Source organism: Alexandromys fortis, unplaced genomic scaffold (genome assembly GCF_014885135.2).
Source record: "Alexandromys fortis isolate MF-2015 unplaced genomic scaffold, M_Fortis_MF-2015_v1.1 scaffold_38, whole genome shotgun sequence".
Lineage (NCBI taxonomy): Eukaryota > Metazoa > Chordata > Mammalia > Rodentia > Cricetidae > Alexandromys > Alexandromys fortis.
In genome coordinates, this window is record NW_026067916.1 from 8,657,468 (window position 1) to 8,679,414 (window position 21,947).

Genomic DNA, 21,947 nt, shown 5'->3' on the forward strand with positions numbered 1-21,947 from the left:
AGGGGTGAAGCAAAGGAAGCGAGGGAAAGCTCAGAGAAAATTAGCAACATGCTTAGAATTTGTGCCAAATAAGGCAGAAACACACACATAAACAAAACACCAACAGCAAAAGAAAGATTAGAATAAACAGTTAACTCTTCAATGTCCATATGATGCCAAGTCTTATATTTATTATTAAACAACCTTCTTAAATGTGAATTTAGATTATATTTTATTATTTTCCATAATATTCAAGTTGCTTGTGTGTGATTATAAAAAAATTATATTGTATCTGTGATTTAAAAATAAATGTGTCGCCGGGCGATGGTGGCACACGCCTTTAATCCCAGCACTCGGGAGGCAGAGGCAGGCGGATCTCTGTGAGTTCGAGACCAGCCTGGTCTACAGAGCTAGTGCCAGGACAGGCTCCAAAGCCACAGAGAAACCCTGTCTCGAAAAACCAAAAAAAAAAAAAAAAAAAGTGTCATTCATTTAAGGAGGAGTAGAAAAGCAAGTGCATTGTATAAGGAAACTCCTATGACAAGAAGGCATATTTGAAATATAATATACACACACAATCATTCTACATATATAAAAAACCATTCTATTTTAAGTTTTATTAAGTATTTCACAGTGTATTTTGACCGTATTTATCACCTCCTCCAAATCTTCCCAAGTGCTCCCCACCTCCCTACCCACCCAATTTCATACCCCCCCTTTGACTTTCCCTGCCTAAAAAAAAAAATAACAAAAAATGGCCAAAAGAAACAAAGGCAACTAGTTAAGAAATCCCTAACTAAAACACGACAAGAAAACCATGGTTCTGCTTCCTGGGTACAGAGTCTGCCCTGAGTGGGGTTGATGTCCCCAGTGACACTCCATTGGAACAAACCAATTGTCCTTTTGCTAGCAGGTATTAATTGCAGGAAGTATCTTAGAGGGTAGGACTTTGAGTCCACCCTCCTTTGTTCACCACAGTAAATTTGAGCTCTAGACACACAGCAAGGGAAGTTTGAATGAAATATGTCAGTGAATTCTCATTGTTATCACTGTTTAACTGGTGCAACTCAATTCTTCTGAATATTGTTTGCTGTGTGTCAAATACTACAAATCTTCTATTATGCCTGTACTTCTGAGACATGGTCAGCACTCTTTCCAATTGTAGTAACCTCCAAGATATGCAAAATCAAAATTTTTAAATATTAATTAATTACTGTGTGAACATACATGCCCGTGCACAAGTGGGTACATCCTGTTTTTGCCTGCGGAGGCCCAGAAGAGAGCCCTGTATGGCTCCTCTATGGCTCCCTGCCTATTATGTGAAATAAGGTCTCTGCTTACCCATGAGGCTCTCCTTTTCTAGGCTAGCCTGAAAGCCTGAAAACTCCAATGATCACATAATGTCTGTATCCTGCTTGGAGTTGAAGTTACCAATGTGAAGACACCTGGTCTGCCATATGCATAGGTATTCAAGCCCTAGTACCACGTATTGCACAGCGTGCGTTCTTAACTACCAAGCCAACTCTCTAGCTCCAGTATATGAGCTTTGGCATCAGTTATGAAAATATCAATCTATTAAACAATTAAAATAACATTCACTCACACAGAGAATAAATGACTATTGTGCATCCAATCCGAAATTGGTCATTTATATTATCATCCCCACCCTAACACGAGGCTCAGCGAGAAATCGTGAAAGTCATGTTAAGAACTGGATGACAGGGAAGACGGCTATGACATGCTGTCTTCTGTGCATGGTCCCTGCACTCACGAACTGGCAGCTATGGTTATTTGTATAAGATCAAGCCGACAAGACCCGTCAACATTCCAACAGGCAGCATTAGTTGAACTCAGTGAGTTATGAGAAAAAATAGGCCATGGGGGAAAGGGGATACACAAAGTGTGGTTAGGGCAAGCCAGAGTGGGAGCGGAGAGTGCAGTGTTCCTATATTCAAGGTGAATTGTTTACATGTATTAAATTGTTAAAAATAGAAGACATTATATTAAACATAAAAATCACACTTTTATTTAGGATGTTTGTCAATTTTTCAATCTAAGTATTTTAAGGCATACAATGAGCTGTTAAAACTTTGTATTTTATATGACAGAAATATATGTAGCTAATAAAATGCTTAGTAAATAAAATTCCCTTTGAACAGTTAATGAGCAAAATAGATATACATTTTTTGGAATCTTTTTTTCATACTTTTTATTAAAAATTACCTTTTCATTTTACATCCCAACCCCAGTTCCCCCTCCCTCCCCTTCTTCTGCCTCCCACCTCCCCCACTTTCCATCCCCCATTCTCGCATCAGAGGGGACAAGGCCTTCCTTGGGGAGTCTACAAGGTCTGGCATACAAACTTGGGGCTGGACCAAGCCAGCCCGGCCCCGTATCAAGACTGAGCATGGCATCCAACCATAGGGAATGCGCTCCAAAAAACCAGTTTGTTCACCTGGGATAGGTCCTGGAGTGACTGCCAGGGTACTATTAAGTTGCATAATTGTCACCCACATTCAGAGGGTCTAGTTCGGTCCCGGGTAGGCTCCTCAGCTGCCAGTCCATAGTCCATGAGCTCCCATTAGCTCGGGTCAGCTGTCTCTGTGGTTTTTCCCACCATGCTCTTGACCCCCCTTGCTCATATGATCCCTCTTTCCTCTCTTCAGCTCAACTCCAGGAGCTCAGCCCAGTGCTTGGCTGTGGGTCACTGCATCTGCTTCCACCTGTTACTGGTTGTAGGTTCTATGATGGTAATTAGCACAGTCACTAATATGATTACAGGGGAAGGTCCTTTCAGACACCATCTCTACTATTGCTAGGAGTCTTAGCTGGGGTCATTCTTGTGGATTTTTGAGAATTTCTTTAATACCAGGCTTCTCCCAAACCCCATGATAGTTCCCTCTAGATATCAAGATATCTCTTTCATTGCTTTCCCCCGCAACCCTACCCCAACTCAGTCTTCTTGGTCTGTCATATTCCCATCCCTGCCTTCTTCCCTTTCCCACAGTTTACCCAGGAAAATGGTTACTGTCTCCTAGAAATGTGTTTTTACAGAAATATTATTTGCTTTTTATTTACTTCATTTTTCATTTCATTAATATTACAAAATAGTAATAATTCACATTATAAAATACATCATTTGCATTAGCAATGCTAAAACATTTTATCATGCCATATTTACATCATTTTCAATGTATTTATGGTCATAAATGTGTTACAATGTAATATAATACTCAAATAATTATATTACTCTTTTACATTTATTCTAGCTTGTGAGGATAACTCTAAATTATGCCAAATTGTATATGAATAATTAAAAATACGTAAACACGTAAGTACTGGGAAGCATAAGCGAGCCTTTTTATTTTTTTTTAAATATTTATTTATTTATTATGTATACAATATCCTGTCTGTGTGTATGTCTGCAGGCCAGAGGAGGGCACCAGACCTCATTACAGATGGTTGTGAGCCACCATGTGGTTGCCGGGAATTGAACTCAGGACCTTTGGAAGAGCAAGCAATGCTCTTAACCTCTGAGCCATCTCTCCAGCCCCACGAGCCTTTTTCTAACAAGATATTAGGAGTCTGTTGTTGTAAAGTAGTGCTATCTCTCTGAGGGTTTTTCTTTTATTTAAGTGTTTCTTTCTGACCTGAGCTTTCATGCTTTTTTATGAGACCCTATTTTCCCTCTGGGAGCTACAGTTATTTTTATCCATCCTTTATGTTAGTTCGGTTATGAGCTACCTAAGTATGGGTCTTGTTCCTCCAAGCAACTACTCAGCAGCCATAAGTACGGAAGTGATTCTACAGCCACGGCCAGCTGCAATGTCTCAGGCAGGGTTCGAAAGAATGCATAGGGTTTCTAGATCAATAAGGATTAACGAAGAGATCACCTGGCTTCTCACCAAAAATTCTCCTTAGGAAACCACCCCTCAACTGGAAAGATGTACACTAAATGCATGCCACACAACAATCCTGGCTTTGCTGATAATCTTACCAGATTTGTGTGGGAACAAACACAGGAGCTGAAATATGACCTGGGCATAGTCACTCAGATAAACAAATCTACTGTCATCATGGTTGAGTAACAGCTGACTGACCTGCTGGATTAATTTGTAAGATTTATATAAATAGTCGGAGTTGTGCATTTGTTAGTAGTTCTTGCTGTAGACGTTGGAGAAGCCAGCATGAGCATGAATCTCTTTAAGACTGTGTTAATGTGTGGAGGTGAGTTTAAGTTTGCTAATTGCTTGCCTTTAGAAGACTCTGGGTATGAAGACTTGGATCTGTGCGGGCATCCTTTTAGATTCTGTCAACATTCCTTCACTTCTTACTTATTCTTGAGTACACGTATGTGTGCACGAGTAAGGAGAAAAACTTAATATGGCCTTGGGTTATTTCAAGCAGAACTCCGATTGGTATTTTCCAGCCTCCTCTTTTTGCAGCGGTATTTCCTTTTACCCTCATGTCTACTATGTGACAGTATCATATGATACATTTTTTAAGTTTATGACTAATTTTCTGATTGTTGTTTTATTGGATACTGTACATGCTAACATATTATCCTTTGTGTTGTATTTCACAATTTGGGAGTGAGTTTACAATATTTTATTTCTGCTTTTTGCTGAGGAGGTGTGGTGTTATGAATCTATAGTGAGTCACATTGAAAGCAAAATGGAGTCTATCTTTCACGATGAAGAAAAACATTGAAAATGAGAAAGCAAATAAAACCAGAACAGATATTAAGTGATGTTTTGAAGTGGTGTTTCAAATAAAAATACAATAAACTTTCTATTAAAATGTAGTTTAAGCAAACACACAAAATTCTTTGAATGATCAATAACAAAGAAGAAATTAGTGAAATTTCCTTTGGACAAGAACAGTCATTGCATTCGGTAATAGTTCAATAACCAAGTTGAATGGAGACATAATTAAAGATGAAATAAGGCTTGAACCTCAACTTAGTCAAAATAGTTTGTGCAAGGCCCAACAGAAAAAGTGTATTAAAATGTCATTTAAAGGGAAAACCAACGCCAGTTTGGTTTTACATACAAACTTTCCTCAATTGCATGCACTGATGATTACAAACCTACAAAGTGATCATTGGAAAAAAATTTCATCGTCTTGGTTTTACTCAAGTTCCTTCTGTCTTACAGCTCTAGTGATTTCCAATATTGTGGCAGAAATTCAGATATTAATCAACCCTGTGAATCTGCCTGAAAATAAGCTTCCTGGAACAGAACTAAGCCGGGCTTACGACAAAGATGTAGCCGGGAAACCAAACGCCTATCGCTTTTTGAACAAAACAAAACATTTTGTCATCGATGCAAGTAAATTAGCATTTTATGGACTTTTATTTATTTTATAATTGTTACTTTTAAGTAAGACTCTGAAAATAATGACTTAGTTCTACTTCAGTGGTGCATTAGAATGTTTGCTCAAACTTTGCTTCAGATAGTTACAGTTTACCTCCGTCTTACTCCACTTTCAAATGAGACATTGATTGCCCCAAGTGTTCTTCCCTGAGTCCATTAATCTGCTTCTCTTTCTTCCTTTTCAGAGCAAACAGTGAAGGGTGGAGCTGGCTCAGCATAGCCCTCTCATTTCTTTTTTCTTTCCTTCTTTAAAAAAATAAATCTATTTATTTTACATTCCGGCTTTAGTCTCCCTTCCTTTCTATAGATTTGGGATCTATATTTTGAGCCAATTTCAAGGAAACATTTTGGACAATAATTTGAATGTGTCTCTATGAGGAGGAGTATTGAAGCATCGGTTAAGGCAGGGAGCACACATTGCTTCCCACACTTACGGCAACGCCCAGCTAGGTAGATTGCGTGCTTGGTAACTTGGTAATAGGAAGGGATTCTCAGTTAAAACACTGAAGAAGTAAGCAAAATTCATTCCTTTCCACAATTAGCATGTGATCCAGGTCACTAGGAATACAGGTGACATGATCCAGGCCATTGAGATAGAGGTGACGTGATCTAGGTCATGGGGATACAGGTGATGTGATCTAGGCCCCTGGGAATACAGGAGACATGTTCCAGGTCTCTGGGATACACGTGGTCCTAGTGGTGATTGCTAAAAGATCATCAGCCTGCTTTTATTTATAATGCTTTTTGTTCAAAATGTGATTTTTTCATAATTATATGATTTTATAATTATATATAAACTTAGCGTTAATTGTAAACTGACAGTTTTTCAAAATTACAATATTTCAGAGTTATTAAAGTTCATGTACATATTTATTTGTACATTATACTCAAGAAATGTCGCAGCATTGCCTAGCATAATTTTCATAATTGTAAGAAAATTGGTTTTAAAAATAGAAATCGCGTTATGTCTCAGCTGCCAGCCATGTGTCTTCTTTGGAATGTTCTACTGAGACCAGCACCCGTTCTACACTGTTTAACAGCCCCATTTGCACAGAGGTCGTTCCCAACTTCTGTTCATCAGACCCTCTTTTTCTACTCAGTTTCTGAGACTCTACATTAAACATCAAATTTAGAGTTAATTTATTCTGACTACAGTATGTCTAGAAATCTTTCTGGGGCAGTAGGACCTCTGATTTACTTATTCACTCTTATCATTTGCGTGTGGCATTTGTAAATGTCCTTGTATAAGCCAAAGACTGACATCAGGAATCGTTTTCAACTGCTCCTTACCTTATTCTTTTGAGATAGGCTCTCTCATTAAGTCTGGAGCTCATCTGTTTGACTAGGTCAACTGTTCAGAAAGCTCCAAGGATCCTCCTGCCTCTGCCTCTGCCTCTGCCTCTTCAGCTCTGGCATTATGAGACATGTGCCTGAGCTCGTCTTCGATGTTGATCTGAATCCAGATCCTCAGGTTAGTGGTGCAAACACTTTACGGAGCCATTTTCCCGGGTGGTCTTTGTCTTTTCCTAGTCAGATTGCAGCAAGACCCCCTCCTAAGCCTCTTCAGCTGCCCGCTACTCTTTCTTATTGGACCTCTGACATTTGACCCAAGACATTCTTTTTTTCCTATTTGACTTCTGCTACAGTGAGAGTGTAAATCTTGACTTGAAGGACTGATGATCACTCCATATTTCTTGCTCACCATTTCTTTATAACGTGAATCTACCCGAATCGAATTATCAAAAACATGCGTGTGTAATCTCTCATCTCCTGGTCCCTGCTATTGCCTAAGATGGAAGTTCTTGCAAACAAGCATTTATCCTCACCTCCATGCTCGTCAGCATCCCACCCAGCTTCTTCATCAAGTTAATGCCATGCAGTCTTGTGTCCCCAGATCTTTCACTTCTGCCCCCATGTGTTCCACTTATGAAAAGATCAATTTGGAAAAAAAGAATCCTTCTTTTTTTTTTTTTTTTTTTTTTTTTAACCTAATCTGATGTTTTTCTGCCTCTCGCCTTATCCCAAAATTTTCATTTTCAGGGACAAACGTACCATGTCCTCTGCTGATATTACTCATACTCCCCCAGATCTCATATCTCTGGGTCAGGAAGTGGGGCATCAGCAAACTTCTCTGTCTGTAAAACTGATTCTTGAGTGGCTGCGGTCCTCGTTGGAATTTCCCCTGCTTATTTTCAGCTCCGGATATTTTCTTTCATCCCACACCCTAGTAGTCATTTCTCTGGGGACTTGATGAAGTCACTCATACTGCTTCTTTCTACTTCATGTTCTGCCACAGCGGTTCTTCTCTTTGATCTTCAGCCTATATCCTACTCAGTGTCCCAAATGCTCAATCCCTTATGTGAGCCGGTGTAAAACCCTGTATAACTTTAAAATAAATTGCCATCCACACATCCCTGTGGTTGTAGCCAGAACTTCATCAACACCCAGAACAATTTTGTTTTTCTGGGTTCACATGTGTGTTCACATGTTTATAGCTGCATATATATGCACCTCTATGTATTGCATATGCATAGATGCTCATGCACATGTGTTGGTGGGGGTAAGAGTTGACAGTGAGTATCTTCTTGCACTGTTTTTGACCTATTTATTGAGGCAGGGTCTTTCACTTGAACTCATAGCAAACCAATATTGCTTATCTGGCTAACCAGTGTCTGCCAGGAAACCCTTGTATTTACTTTCCAAGACTGGGAATCTAGGCGGGCTATGTCTGCCTAGATTTAATGTGGGTTCTGGGAATCTGAACTCTGATGTTTGAGCTTGAACAAGTTATTTAACCATGGAGCAACCTTCCAGTCTTTTTTCTTTTAATTTTAATTTCACGATCTCAGACTCAAGTTATTTTTCAAACTTTTTATGCAGAATTACTAATCACTAATGCCCAAGTCTACTGATTTGTGTTCTTTCTTTTTGTAAAGTATCCCTTTGCTCTCTGTGGTGGTTATAATCCCTCTACCCATCCCTCCCTAACCATGTAGTTCTTGGGAATTTTGGTTGAGAGAATTCATCCATTTGACTGCCCAATTGTTGTTCTGCTGTTCCTGGGCCAAGGAATATTTGGGAAAGATCACATGAACCATCATATCAATCCTAAATTGTCCTTAGCTCAAAAGGTGTGTGAGTGATCATCCAAAATGGCTCAGTTGGATCCATTTTCATTGACCACCATGTTTCTTTCTCTGTATTTCAAACCTCTGATATACCTACATTTTTTTTTTTTTTGGTTTTTCGAGACAGGGTTTCTCTGTGGCTTTGGAGCCTGTCCTGGAACTAGCTCTGTAGACCAGGCTGGTCTTGAACTCACAGAGATCCGCCTGCCTCTGCCTCCCGAGTGCTGGGATTAAAGGCGTGCGCCACCATCGCCCAGCTTACCTACAATTTTTTTTATTGTCAACTTAATTCACATCACATATTGGGTAAAGAATATAAGTGATCTGTAGAATTCCTTGGTTCATTATAGACAACTGTCCTTCTCTGTTCTCTTGTCCCAGGTGTACTTTCTTTAACCTGTTACCATTTCTTTCAAATTCCTCTGCGTTCCCCTTATATTTTTATCCCCTTCTCAGTAATGACCCTGACTGAATTTTTTTATACTTTTTTATCTGATCAATCTTTTCTTGTATTTTCTTTTTTTATATCATTCTGATCAGCCTTTTCTTCTATATTCTTCATCTGCTTGTTCACTTTGGTACATTTCAGTCGCCATTCTGAGTGAAGCTTGTGTGCCCACGAACCATCTCATACTCATTAAATTATCCAATGTCTGTAAGAGTTCTCTTTAGCATTGCTCTTAACTCTTTCATCTGTCATATATTCTTTAATAAAGTTCAGTTTGAAACACAATTCCACCAAAATACATCATTCTACTTTAATGATACTTTCAAAGATATAGTTTGGTTCTTACCTCATATAATCTTATTTTGGTTGTTGGAAGTAAAAGTTACCCTTTGCTTTTTGAAGCACACTTATCTCTCTCTCATTTTCTTTTAGTTTTCCAAGATAGAGTTTCTCTGTAGCTTTTGTGCCTGTTCTGAAACTAGCTCTTGTAAACCAGGCCGGCCTAGAACTCACAGAGATCCACCTACCTCTGCCTTCCAAGTGCTGGGAATAAAGGCGTGCGCCACAACTGCCCAACCCGCACACTTATGTTTTACAGTTGCATTTATTTTTATTTTATGTGTATGGGTACTTTGCCTACATTGTATGTCTATGCACCATATGTGCATGCTGTGTCTAGAATCCAGAAGAAGCTGTTGGGTCCTTGAGAACTGGAGTTACAGATGGTCGTTATGTCCCATGTGGATGCTAGGACTAAAATTTGGGTCTTCTGGATAAATAGTACTCTTAACTGCTGAGCTCTCTCCATCTTCATCTTTTGATTCCTACAGCACTGCAGTCTATGAATTACCCCCACTACACTTTTTCCTCCACCTCATCTTCTGCACAACCCCAGTATTTTCCTTGCTTATTTTGTACATTGTGGTTTTTTGGTACTATGTTGGTTTATGTCTACTTATTCAATTTTGTATGCATCTCTTGACTAAAACCTCACCTCTTTATCACTTTATCACAGTTGTAAAATATATTTGAATGATCACAAAATACACACAAAGTCCAAATATTATCAAACATTAGATGGCTAGCAAAATCAATTGCCTCTAGATCAGCATATCTACTGCAAAGACGTACTCAGAGACACCTTAAATTTAATTATTTAAATATGGCTTAAATAGCTTTTCCTAAAACCAACTTCTCTTTTAACATTTGTGTGAGTTTTGTATATAATACATTTAGTCTCTTGAGATAAAACAATCCTTTACAGGACCATATAACCTTCAAGGACCCTGTGGCCAGCACTGCTACTGCTTTGCAGAACATCACACACACGATGTGTGCTAGAGTTGCTGCTGTGCACCCTTCAGAAAATGTGTGACAACTGTGGATTACACACTTTCCCCACAGCTTCTATCTTCTGTCTGATTGAATCAATCTCAAATTGTTTAGATTCTATTTTTTTTTTAGTATATAATCTTTGTCTTTAAAAAATCACCGTTCCAAGCCATTCCTCATCACATCTCATCTAATATTCATACCAGTCTCCACCACAGCTTTCTTGCTTCTGGATTTCTTTCACTATTATTCTGTTACTGACAGACCTTTTATTAAAAAGCAAATATGATCATCTAGTACAATATTTTGATACCTGTCTATGTTATACCACATAATTATTTGATAGGCTCCTATTTTCCCAAGATAAAAAGAAAAACTTCTTAAACCATTTCAGAAGTCTTTTTAAAATGTGGCTCTTTTTTTTTTTAACTTCTGTTTTTAAAAGATAACACTTCTGGTTGCATGTTTTATGTATGAGTCAAAGTCTTCTATGCATAGCCTTTGCTCTGGGCTCTGCTCCTATCATGTCACTGGTTTATGCTTTTTCCCTAAACAATTCCTTCACTTCTTTGATTTTTCAGTTGAGAAAAAAAAGTAAAGGACATCAGTTTAGAATGCCTTCTGACCTCAACTTTAGACAAAATCCTCCCTTATCTGTCAACTCCCCTCCCATTCTCTCTCCTCCCTTCCCTTCTCTTCTATTCCCTTCCACTTTCCTCCATAGATATTCTCTCTAAGTAGTCCCAGCTGACCTTAAATTAGAGCACTTTCCCTTTGGGAGTATTGACATCATGCCCCACTCTCCCCATGTGCTGTAAGTCTTTACTGTCCTCTATCAGATTGTATTGCTTAAGTCTATTGCAGAAGCCTTGCTTCTGATTCTGTAGTGTAGATACCTATACTAGTGAACTCATGCCCCTGTTTCTAATTCTTGACCTGGTTCTTTAGATCTGCATGCGTCTTCTATTTCATTGTGCTGCATAGTAAGTCATTTCAAAATAGTCTTGAGCTTTAAACTGTCTATATTTTTCTTCATTTTCATCTTTATTGTCTCTACTCATCTCTATTTAACTGATCAGGTTAATCCTGAGAATCAGATTAGTCCAGCAGGAGCGATATATCTCCTTCTGCAACATGGAGTTCATGGTAACAAATTTTATCTTTTCAGGTCAAAAGTCTCCAAAACCCAGACCACAGGGACGAAAGGGATGGTTCTGTTGATAACTACTTGCCACATAAACATGAATGTTATGAGGTCAGATCCTTAGCACCCATGTAAAAACTGGGCATAGCAGTGGGTTTCTGTAATCCATTGGAGGTAGGAAAGGGTAAAGACAGAGAGACCCACGGTGCATGCTGGGTAGCCAGTGTACCCAGTCAGCTAACTCAAATGGAGAGATATCCTGCCCCAACACAAGGTAATAAATGACCGGGGAAGACACCAACATCAATTTCATGTAACCACTGCCCCACACCCACATTATCAAACCCATAAAGACCTTATATCATGGATTTAGGGTCAAGTTATTATAATTAGTGAGGCTTTATATAAATAATTTACTTTTTCTTTGTTAATACCAACTGATTATGAGGGTAATAAAATCTCTGCCACTGATAGCCTCTGTGATTTCGGAAATGATTTTCAATGAAAATGTTTTAGTAAAAACACAACTTATCAGACCAAAAAATGTGAATCATTTATATCTACTTGCCTGTATGTTTTCTTTGTAAGTAATGTTTTTATACCTATTTTCTTTTTTCTGTTCTTCATGAAAAGTTTATAGAATGACAATTAATATTCTAGCTTGGTTAGATCATATTATTTTCAATTTAATTCACTTATATAACAATTACAGTTTCCAATTCTGACATGTTTTCTAGTCATTTCAGGTATATTTTTTATAGATAGATATTCTACAAGCTAGATTGATAGACAGCATTTATGATTTTAATTGTCTCTTTATTAGATTCTGGTGTCATCACGGCGACAAACATTTTTAATTATGAAACTGATCCAACCAGGTTTCTGCTTATAGTAGATACTGGAGGGACCATGAGAAGTGTTTTGACCATTAATATAATCGATGCTCCAGAACCTCCAGACTGTACTGCTGACCCCCTCTTTTCTTCAGGTTCAGGTATGAATCTTACTTTTTCCTATTATTTAGTTTCAATAGAAGCTACAGTGAAAGAAATGAGACATCCTTTCTGTTTAATATGGAAATATTTGATAACATTATTAGATAATGTAATAGATACAAGGATACAAAAACATGTCAATATATATGTATATAAGAAAACACACAAATGCTCAAAAAGAATAGGTTGAAAATGCATTGGCTAAGTAGCAATTTTCACTTACATTTGTGATGTTAGAAAGCAAACATACTAAAATTAGGAAAGTAATTCTTAAGGACATTTTTAAGAGAAGTAAGATAGGAAGACAGGATAGAAATATAAGTGATTGTATTAGTGAATAACTCTTCTTTCTTGGCTAACAAGTGAGACTTTCAGAATTCTGCTTTGGTTATATTCTTATTTTTATTTCTTTTTGTGAATAAAATCTGCCATCATGAAATAGTTCATCGAAAGTATACTCCTTCTGACAGTGATTTTCCAATTAAGTGATCAGTGCTTAGTCTGTGTTCTCTGTCAAGGATCAGATTCTTTTAATTATCGAACGATTGTCTAAGAAATACTTTCTTAAAATTTTTTTTCAACAACAAATTAGTTCACCTTCATTAAAAGTATGTCAGTCATTGTATCTTCTTATTTTCTTATTATAAGGAAGAGATGTAGGAAGGAAAATAAGTTATTGAGAATCGGATGCCTGGGGTATGGTTTGAGCTGATGAGTTCGCCATCGACCAGCTCTACTCCTGCAGCAGCAATGCAGCCGTGCTCAGCTGTGTCAGCAAGCAGGTGTATTGCTGTTAGACACCAATGCTGGAACATCAGCTTCGTACAGCCTTTCTGGCGTCACAATGTATCGTCCCTCTTCTTTGTGTGTTTCAATTATTTTCTTTTATTGGGACTTTTAATTTTATTTTAGTTCATAGACCATAGAGACACAGACATACTATAGCTGAAACCCACATGAATAATTTTAACAATTTAGAAAACAGATGGAAAAAGGCCAGCCAGCAGGCTGTTGTCATAACCCAGGGAGCGCATGGTGCGTTTCGGCTAGGCATGTGACAGAGATAAGTGTAAAGCATTGTCTTGATATGGTTAAGTAACAAATAAACCCAGCGACAAACAAAATACAATAGGAAGAAGGAAAGCACTCACGTTTCTGATTTGGTAAACTGAGGCAGATATCCTCAAGCATAAAAGGGAAACCGAGAAACAGACACCATTTGACTAGAACTGTGAGATCACTTTGAACACGCTATTTGGTTGTGTTTTGGGGGCCTAGGCAATAAATAGAGTGTAAGGATGACATGCAAGCGATCTTACATAACACATTGTTTTTGATATGCCCTTGTTACACGTATCAAAGTAGGGATTTAAGTCAGCAGTTGAGCTCAGAGGTCATGTATAGGGCTATGCATGTTTTGTAATTGAAACCATGGATTTGGATGAAATTGCTCAATCACAGTGGGGAATTAGAGAAAAGGGAGGCAGAGGGCCAACTCTTGAAGAACAACGTTTAATGACGTGGGGAAGAAAGTTAGCCTGCCAAGGAAAGAAAGAGGACTCGAAGCGGTGGTGGTAGACAAAGGAAGCGTTATGCCATGAACGGCGGGGAAAGAACATCCCAGAAGAATGTCAGAGGCTTGCTTAGTAGAATTGCATTGTACAGTTAACTCAAATGGGGAATTGCAATGCCCATTGCTTTCCCGCACATAACACGAGGAAATATAACAAATGTTTTACCATGTCACAAAGCAGAAGCCAGAGTGTTACAGGTTGATTAGCGAGTCTGAGAAAAGAAAACATTTCTTTAGACATCTCAGTATGAAATTGGAGAGAAGGCAGTGACTGGTTTATATGGAATTGCAAGGCTCCTGTCTGGTTTATTTCTCTTTAAAAAGAAGACATGGGGTAATTTTACAAACAAACAGGGAGAATTCATTTAAATGGAAGATTGAGCACACATGACGGGAAGGACAAATGGGTGGGATAAAAAGCCCAGCTGGAATTAATGAAACATCTATCACTGTTCGCATCTCTCTTTTAAACATTTATATGTCTTTATTTATCATTTTAATTTATTTTCTGTTTATCAAATCAAGAAGTGCCTTGAAATTTTATATTTTCTCCTTTCAAATTATACTTGTACTCTACATTCTGAGAACATTACTAGTGACCCGAGTGTGTCAGTTTGAGTATCTACTTGAAAGACATCTTTATCACTGCAATTAAAGTGTAGGCTCATGAAAAGATAATTTACTTTACCTCCATTTTGACGATCACGAATTTGAACTATAATTTTTTTGGAAACATAAAGTAATTTTTGAATATACCTTTTTAAGGTTTGAAATATACAAAGCAAAATCAAGTGTTCAATTTACTAAATGAGCCGTATTAATTTTTTAAAAAATGATCATACAATAACTCAGGATTTTTGTATATGAAAGTACCTGTATTATATTGCCTTCAGCTATTGCCTTTACTTCATTAGGAAGCCTGATTACATGGAGAAATGTATTGCACGCTTTGACTTCTTTTACTGTTATGAAAAACGCTCCCTGGCAGTTATGTGCAGTTTGGTTTGGTTTCAAACACACACACACACATACACACTTTCACTGGCATTGACTGTATAGTTAATGAATTAACTGTGATCTTTTCGCGTTTCATTTTCCCTTCCTACTGTAGTCAAGAAGTGAGGTACCAGATTAGCCCTCCTGATCTCTCTCCACCTCCGACCCGAGTTCCTGGGCCCTTTCTGAATCTCAAACTCCTATGTCTATTGAGCGTGACGACTACCCACTTCTTACTTTGGGTTCCCTTCTTGCCCACAAGAGGATAAAGATGTGTGCCTGATAATGCCAGACTAAGGGAAATAGTTACTAGATACCATGGGCTGTTAATGCACTGTTGGACACGATTTAAAAAATACGTGCCCGCACTTTACCTTATCAAAAACTTAATAGCTACTCGTGAGATTGCCAACTTTGATTTTCCCAGGAGATGTTTTCCATAGATGCTGGAGTTTTAGAGAAACTCCTTCCTCGTGGCGCTCTCGTGTCTGCCAAGTGATTAAAGAATCACTTGAATAAATGTTGATGGAAAATTAATAACATAGATACCACGTTTGGTCCATTTGTCAGGCAAGCCTGGGCATAGAAATAAGTTTTGGGGGCAACTGTTTCTGCTGGAGAATGGATTTAAGACTGAGTAGGAGAGGAAAAGATCATATAAACCCGACAACGAAGGGTAGGAAAGAGTTGGGGCCGCAGGCTCAGGAATGCGTGTGTTGGTGTGCTACAGAGGAGTAGGCAGAGGTGAAAGAGAAGGAAGAGCAAGGGAGGTGCTTGCAAAACAGTGAGCAGTTTTGCCCCTTGCGGAGAAATGGTTTCCCTTCCTGTAGGACAGAATTGCCAGCTGTAGAGGTTGTGCGGAACCCCTGGGGGAAGCTCAGCTCTTACTAGCCTAAGTGGCTGTTTGCTTTGTGATACCTTGAGAGTTCTTCTCTGGACTGCAAGATAGATAATAGGGGCTTAAGGGTGTATGGGGAAAAGACAAAGTTTGAAGTAATGTAGAAAGTTAAAGAGAGCACTAATGAAGAATTGCTTCAGAGCATTGAGGATCCAGTACAATTAAACCTTTAATAATTCTTTTTGTTGAGTTCTTTATATATTTTGCAAAAAGAATTATTAAAGGTTTAATTGTACTGGATCCTCAATGCTCTGGAGAGGTTGTGAAGAAAGGGGTACACTCATCCATTGCTGGTGGGAATGCAAACTTGTGCAACCACTCTGGAAAGCAGTGTGGAGGTTTCTCAGGAAATTTGGGATCAACCTACCCATGGACCCAGCAATACCACTCTTGGGAATATACCCAAGAGAGGCCTTATCACACAACAAAAGTATATGCTCTACTATGTTTATAGCAGCATTATTTGTAATAGCCAGAATCTGGAAACAACCTAGATGCCCTTCAATTGAAGAATGGATGAAGAAAGTATGGAATATATACATATTAGAGTACTACTCAGCAGTAAAAAACAAGGACGTCTTGAAGTTTGCAGGCAAATGGATGGAAATAGAAAACACCATCCTGAGTGAGGTAAGACAGACCCAAAAAGAGGAACATGGGATGTACTCACTCATATTTGGTTTCTAGCCATAAATAAAGGACATTGAACCTATAATTCGGGTTCTTAGAGAAGCTAAATAAGAAGGAGAACCCAAAGAAAATCATATAGGCATCCTCCTGAATATTAAACTTCATCAGGCGATGAAAGGAGACAGAGACAGAGACCCACATTGGAGCACCGGACTGAAATCTCAAGGTCCAAATCAGGAGCAGAAGGAGAGAGAGCACAAGCAAGGAACTCAGGACCGCGAGGGGTGCACCCACACACTGAGACAAGGGGGATGTTCTATCGGGAACTCACCAAGGCCAGCTGGCCTGGGTCTGAAAAAGCCTGGGTCAAAACTGGTCTCGCTGAACATAGCGGACAAGGAGGACGACTGAGACCTCAAGAACAATGGCAACGGGTTTTTGATTCTACTGGACCTATTGGTTTCGTGGGAGCCTAGGCAGTTTCGTGGATGCTCACCTTACTAGACCTGGATGGAGGTGGGTGGTCATTGGACTTCCCACAGGGCAGAGAACCCTGATTGCTTTTTGGGCTGACGAGGGAGGGGGACTTGATTGGGGGAGGGGGAGGGAAAGGGGAGGCGGCGGTGGGGAAGAGACAGAAATCTTTAATAAATAAATAAGTTTAATAAAAAAAATAATTCTTTTTGTTGATAATAGTTTGGGCTTATAAAGATTCAAAAAATCCAACAATTGGCCAACATTTGGACAATTCAAAAGGACATTAGGTCCAGTGTTTTGATTATTTGAACCAAGCTGAGTTCTAGATGCCTGCATCTGTCTAGCTAGGCTGTATTTCATTCATCTCTTTTACATCTGAACCATTATCTCAAAGTAACTTTGTTATCATTTATTTGACTTTAAGTAAAAAACAAGCTTTCAGAGTTTTTTTTAAAGTATTTCTGTATTTCATTACTGTACACTCATGATGCTTTGAACAGAATTTTCTGTTTTGCACTTTCAATAGATTTAATTTTTGTGGTAACAGCTTCACAGAATTATTAGACCTGGTGTAAGCGTTTTTTTCTCTTACTGACAGTGTTTTCTTTCTTGGCATATATCATCATAGTGAAGTGAAAACTTACGACAATTTTTAAGTTTACTAAGATTTTATTTTTTAGCCTCGTGGTAATGGCACACGCCTTTAATCCCAGCACTCAGGAGGTAGAGGCAGGTGGATCTCTGTGAGTTCGAGGCTAGCCTGATCTACAAGAGCTAGTTCTAGGACAGGCTCCAAAGCTACACAGAAACCTTGTCTTGAAAAAAAAAAGAAAAGATTTTATTCTTCATATTTTATTTTATCTATTACTTTGAAATTGGGTGATGACATGTCTTTAAATTATGCTAAAGTGAATCTTTGAGTATTGGTATTTATTCTACTTCTTCTTTCTCCTCCTTGTTGTTTTGCTTCTGGAGAATATTTGACAGACATGCTCCTAAGTAATGGCATTATCCTCAGCTATGCCAAAATCTTCTAGAGTTTGACTTTAAACGTTAGAAAATTTAAATTTAGTTGAACAGTTCAGTAAAGTTTGATTTTATTATAAATTTCAATTAAGCTTATCACTTATATAAGAATTAGCAAGTTTAAAAATGCCTTGTCACTGATGTTGAGTTCAAGTTTCAATAAGTTCTAGTGGATCAGCACACAGACACACAACCCTCATAATGCACATACACACACATACACGCACGCACAGACACACAGAAACACGTGTGTGCGCGCACAGGTGTACTCATTTTAGAAATGAAGAAAGCAAATTCATTTAACCTGTCTTTTCCTGAGCCCTCTCCATCCATCCCATCAATGACACATTTTTAATAAGTTTTCTGCATTATTTAAAGCCTGTGTTTTAAAGCAACGTTATAAAGTTTGTGAGAAACTGTTATAAAGTTTCTGGAAGAAACAGAACCTAGCGTACACGGAAATCCTTTGTGGCACCCTACTTGATCCTCGTGCCGTGTTCTTTCTTACTAATCTATAGTTGCGTCCAATAGTACTAAGGAGAAGCACTCTGTGGGGCAGGAAAGATGACAAGAAGCCAAAGAGAAAAAGAGGAAAAGGAGAAAGAAAAACTAGTTGTCGTAAATCGTTAGCCCAGCCCCACAATAGACCCAAGATTCACATGAACATAATTAATATTTTGCTTTTGCTATAATAGTCTTGATTTTTCCCTCACAGCTACATTTGAAATTGCTGAGGACCATCCACTCTTTCGACCCATTTATAAAGTGAAGGCTACAGATGAAGACACTGCACATGGGGACAGGCTGACTGTAGGTGGCCTTTTTTTGTGAGCGATGCATCTTCTTCTGAAGCTGACACACAGGGCCAAGTATCTGAGACTGTTTACTAGAGTAGACAATGTAGTTTAATGAATAAAGCCAATCATTCAGTGCAATATTAGTGTTAAAGTTGAAAAAACATTTTAATAGATTGTTTTTAATGTAATTATACAATAAAATGTGTGTGTATATACATATACTACTATAAATCAGCATATATGTATGTATGTGCCTGTGTGTGATGTTGATGCTTTGCCTTTCTAATTCGTAAGTATCTAACCTAAAGAGATAGATTTTCTCATAATTGATTCATGGTTATACAGTTTCTCATAGACTTGTCAAGAAGAAAAATAAAGCCTAAAGTTCTTTCTGGAGAGTGTGCTCCAGAAACTCTTAAAGTCGGCATGATATTCCGGCAACTGTTCCTTTTTGTTTTTGTTGTTATTATTTGATTTTTGTTTTTCAAGACAAGATTTCTCTGTGGCTTTGGAGCCTGTCCTGGAACTAGTTCTTGTAGACCAGGTTGTCCTCGAACTCACAAAGATCCACCTGCTTCTGCCTCCTGAGTGCTGTGATTAAAGACGTGCGCCATCACTGCCAGGCAACTGTTCCATTTGAACACAGCGTGACAGCCCTTACACCTAATTCAGTAGCTCTCACGGTGAGGTCCTGGAGCCGCAGTGGCTGCTGGGTTGTCAGCTGACCTGGGCTGTTCCTGTTTTTCCCAGACCAGTGTGGTGACATTGGGGTAGTCATATAATCTCTCCTGCCTTTGATATCCTCAATGGGAAGATACTTTTTTCTTTCCTTACCCCTCAATGACATAAGTGCTGTTGTTAAAGTAAATGCAATTCCTTGTGGATTAATCAAAGTCATATTGTTATAGACTAGTCAATGAGAAATTCGAGATATTTCCATTTTGATAATGTTTTTTTTTTCAGTAGATAAAATAAAAATAACCTATGGTACAGCTGAAGATAGTATTGTCAGTCTGCCATTTGTAGGAATATGAGAGGAACCGGTGGGTGATAGTCTCAAAATATAGGGTTTTGAGAATTAGTTAAATTGTTAGAATATAGGATTCAAGTCAATTTAAAAATAACAGAATAATAACTGGACCTTTCCCTAATAAATTATTATTTTATTTTACTTCATTGGTAGCTACTTTTGAGAACAGATTTATCTAATTTAGCCTCTCCTCGAATTACTGGAGAACTTTCAGTGAAGTTTTAAGAACAAATATATAATTGTATTAATAATTGAGATTTTAAAATGTGTGTGTGTAAATCTTGATTTTTGAAATTTAAAAACTGGAAATAAATTTATTCTGTATGTAATATCCTTTTATATACAAAATAATTTGTAGAATCAGAATTAGGCATTATCAGATTCTGGGAGGAAAATGTGGTATATAACTCTATTAAACTTCAGCAAAGGGAATGTATAAGCAAGTATGTTGGTTTTCTTATACTGCAAATGACAATATACCAGTGATTTTATAGCAGTTAGCTCATAAGAATGATAATTATGAAAAAATAAGAAACTGTCTTTATGTTTGTCCCATTATTGTATATTAGTAATATTTCTGTGCCTTTTGATTCATTTTGGAGTAAGTAATATACATTATATTTTCCAGTACAGCATTGTGACAGAGTTATCTGGACCGAAGAGGGGAGCAAACTCCTTTGGAGTAGATCCTGTAAATGGTGTTGTTAGCTTAATAGGTGACTTGGACTTTGATGCTGGATATCATGTAATTTAAATTTATTTATTTATCTATTAAGAATGGGATAGAATTCAAAAGTAACTTTGAACTCCTCATGAAAATTCAGAGACATGTGACATTACAGAAAGGGTAATATTTTGCAAGATTCATTTGCAAGGATTTGCGTAGACATAACCCTTACAATTACCAAAGTGTAGGGATAGTACTTTAACTACCTAAAAGCTACTCAAGACATTTAAGACAAAATGACCAAAGCTAACCCAGTTAAATGACCATTGGAATAACTGAGTGTGAAGGGCAGATGAAGGTAGTTATTACTGCTGTTACTACTATTGCAAAACTGTTCCTGTTCTGGAGATGACACCATATATGCTAATTCATGGTGCAGTTGAAAACTACAGAGTAAGAAAAAGGAAGACTCTAGAACAGCGATTCTCAGCCTTGCTCATGTGTGACCACTTCCTACAGTTCCTCGTGTTGTGGCCACCACAGCATGGAATTATACTGTGGTTCCTTCACAGCTGTCATTTTGCTACCGTTATGAATCATAACGTAAATATCTGATATGCAACAGCGGGGCTCGAGACCCACAGCTTGAGAATCGCTGCTCTAGAACAAAACTCCGGAAGTCGCTGATGCTACTTAAGAGGCAGATGCGTAGTTGAAGATGACTTCCCCTTTCTCATTTGAAGAAAAACGAATCTTACCTAAACTTCAGTTTGGAAATGTTGAGTGTTGCAGAATCGTAGAATAGGTAATGACAGATTTTTTTTAATTGATTTTTATTGAGCTTACATTTTTCTCTGCTCCCCTCCTTGCCTCTCCCCTCCCCTTCAACCCTCTCCCAAGGTCCCCATGCTCCCAATTCACTCAGGAGATCTTGGCCAATGACAGATTTTATGGGTACTGTATTAGATTAAAGAAACATGGAAAAGAGTTGAAAGTTAGGAATACTACTTCGATGTGTATGTCACTAGCTCAGAGCTGACATTTCTGGTGTCCCCTGCCTCTCTCCCATCTTTGCTTGTACATTCCACACAACACATGCAGATTTCTAGAACTCCCTTCTTCATCCCCACTATACGCTTCGTCAACTAATTTCATGAGGTTGCACGTATGGTCACCCACACAATCACTGTCTCTCATTCAGCAGGGAAGCTCATATGTTGTAGGCATTCATGGGTATTTGTTCAAAGTCTCTAAGCACCCTTTACTCTGTGAGCAATGCTTCGTATGTGTCCTGAAAGCGACATGAAAGTATGAACACATGTTATCTAAGGGGTGAGCGGGGGACAGGCCCACTAGGAGCACACGCAAGTCTGGTGACATCCTCAGTCCTTCAGAAACCGCAGTCGTTCTTAGCTGAAAGAATAGCGTGAGGTCCCGTGTTTAAGGATCAGC

At 38.3% G+C, this 21,947-nt stretch overlaps 1 protein-coding gene across 1 annotated transcript in view; it reads left to right on the plus strand.

Moving 5' to 3' along the window:
- The first annotated feature begins 4,172 nt into the window (after window positions 1–4,172).
- The window catches only part of LOC126500162 (protocadherin Fat 4-like), an 89,422-nt gene continuing 71,647 nt past the window's right edge, over window positions 4,173–21,947 (plus strand). The window contains exons 1-5 of the mRNA XM_050139853.1: window positions 4,173–4,206; window positions 5,142–5,309; window positions 12,230–12,400; window positions 18,717–18,811; window positions 20,457–20,573. Coding sequence (XP_049995810.1) covers window positions 4,173–4,206; window positions 5,142–5,309; window positions 12,230–12,400; window positions 18,717–18,811; window positions 20,457–20,573 — 585 coding nt within the window. The remainder of the gene's footprint in view (window positions 4,207–5,141; window positions 5,310–12,229; window positions 12,401–18,716; window positions 18,812–20,456; window positions 20,574–21,947) is intronic.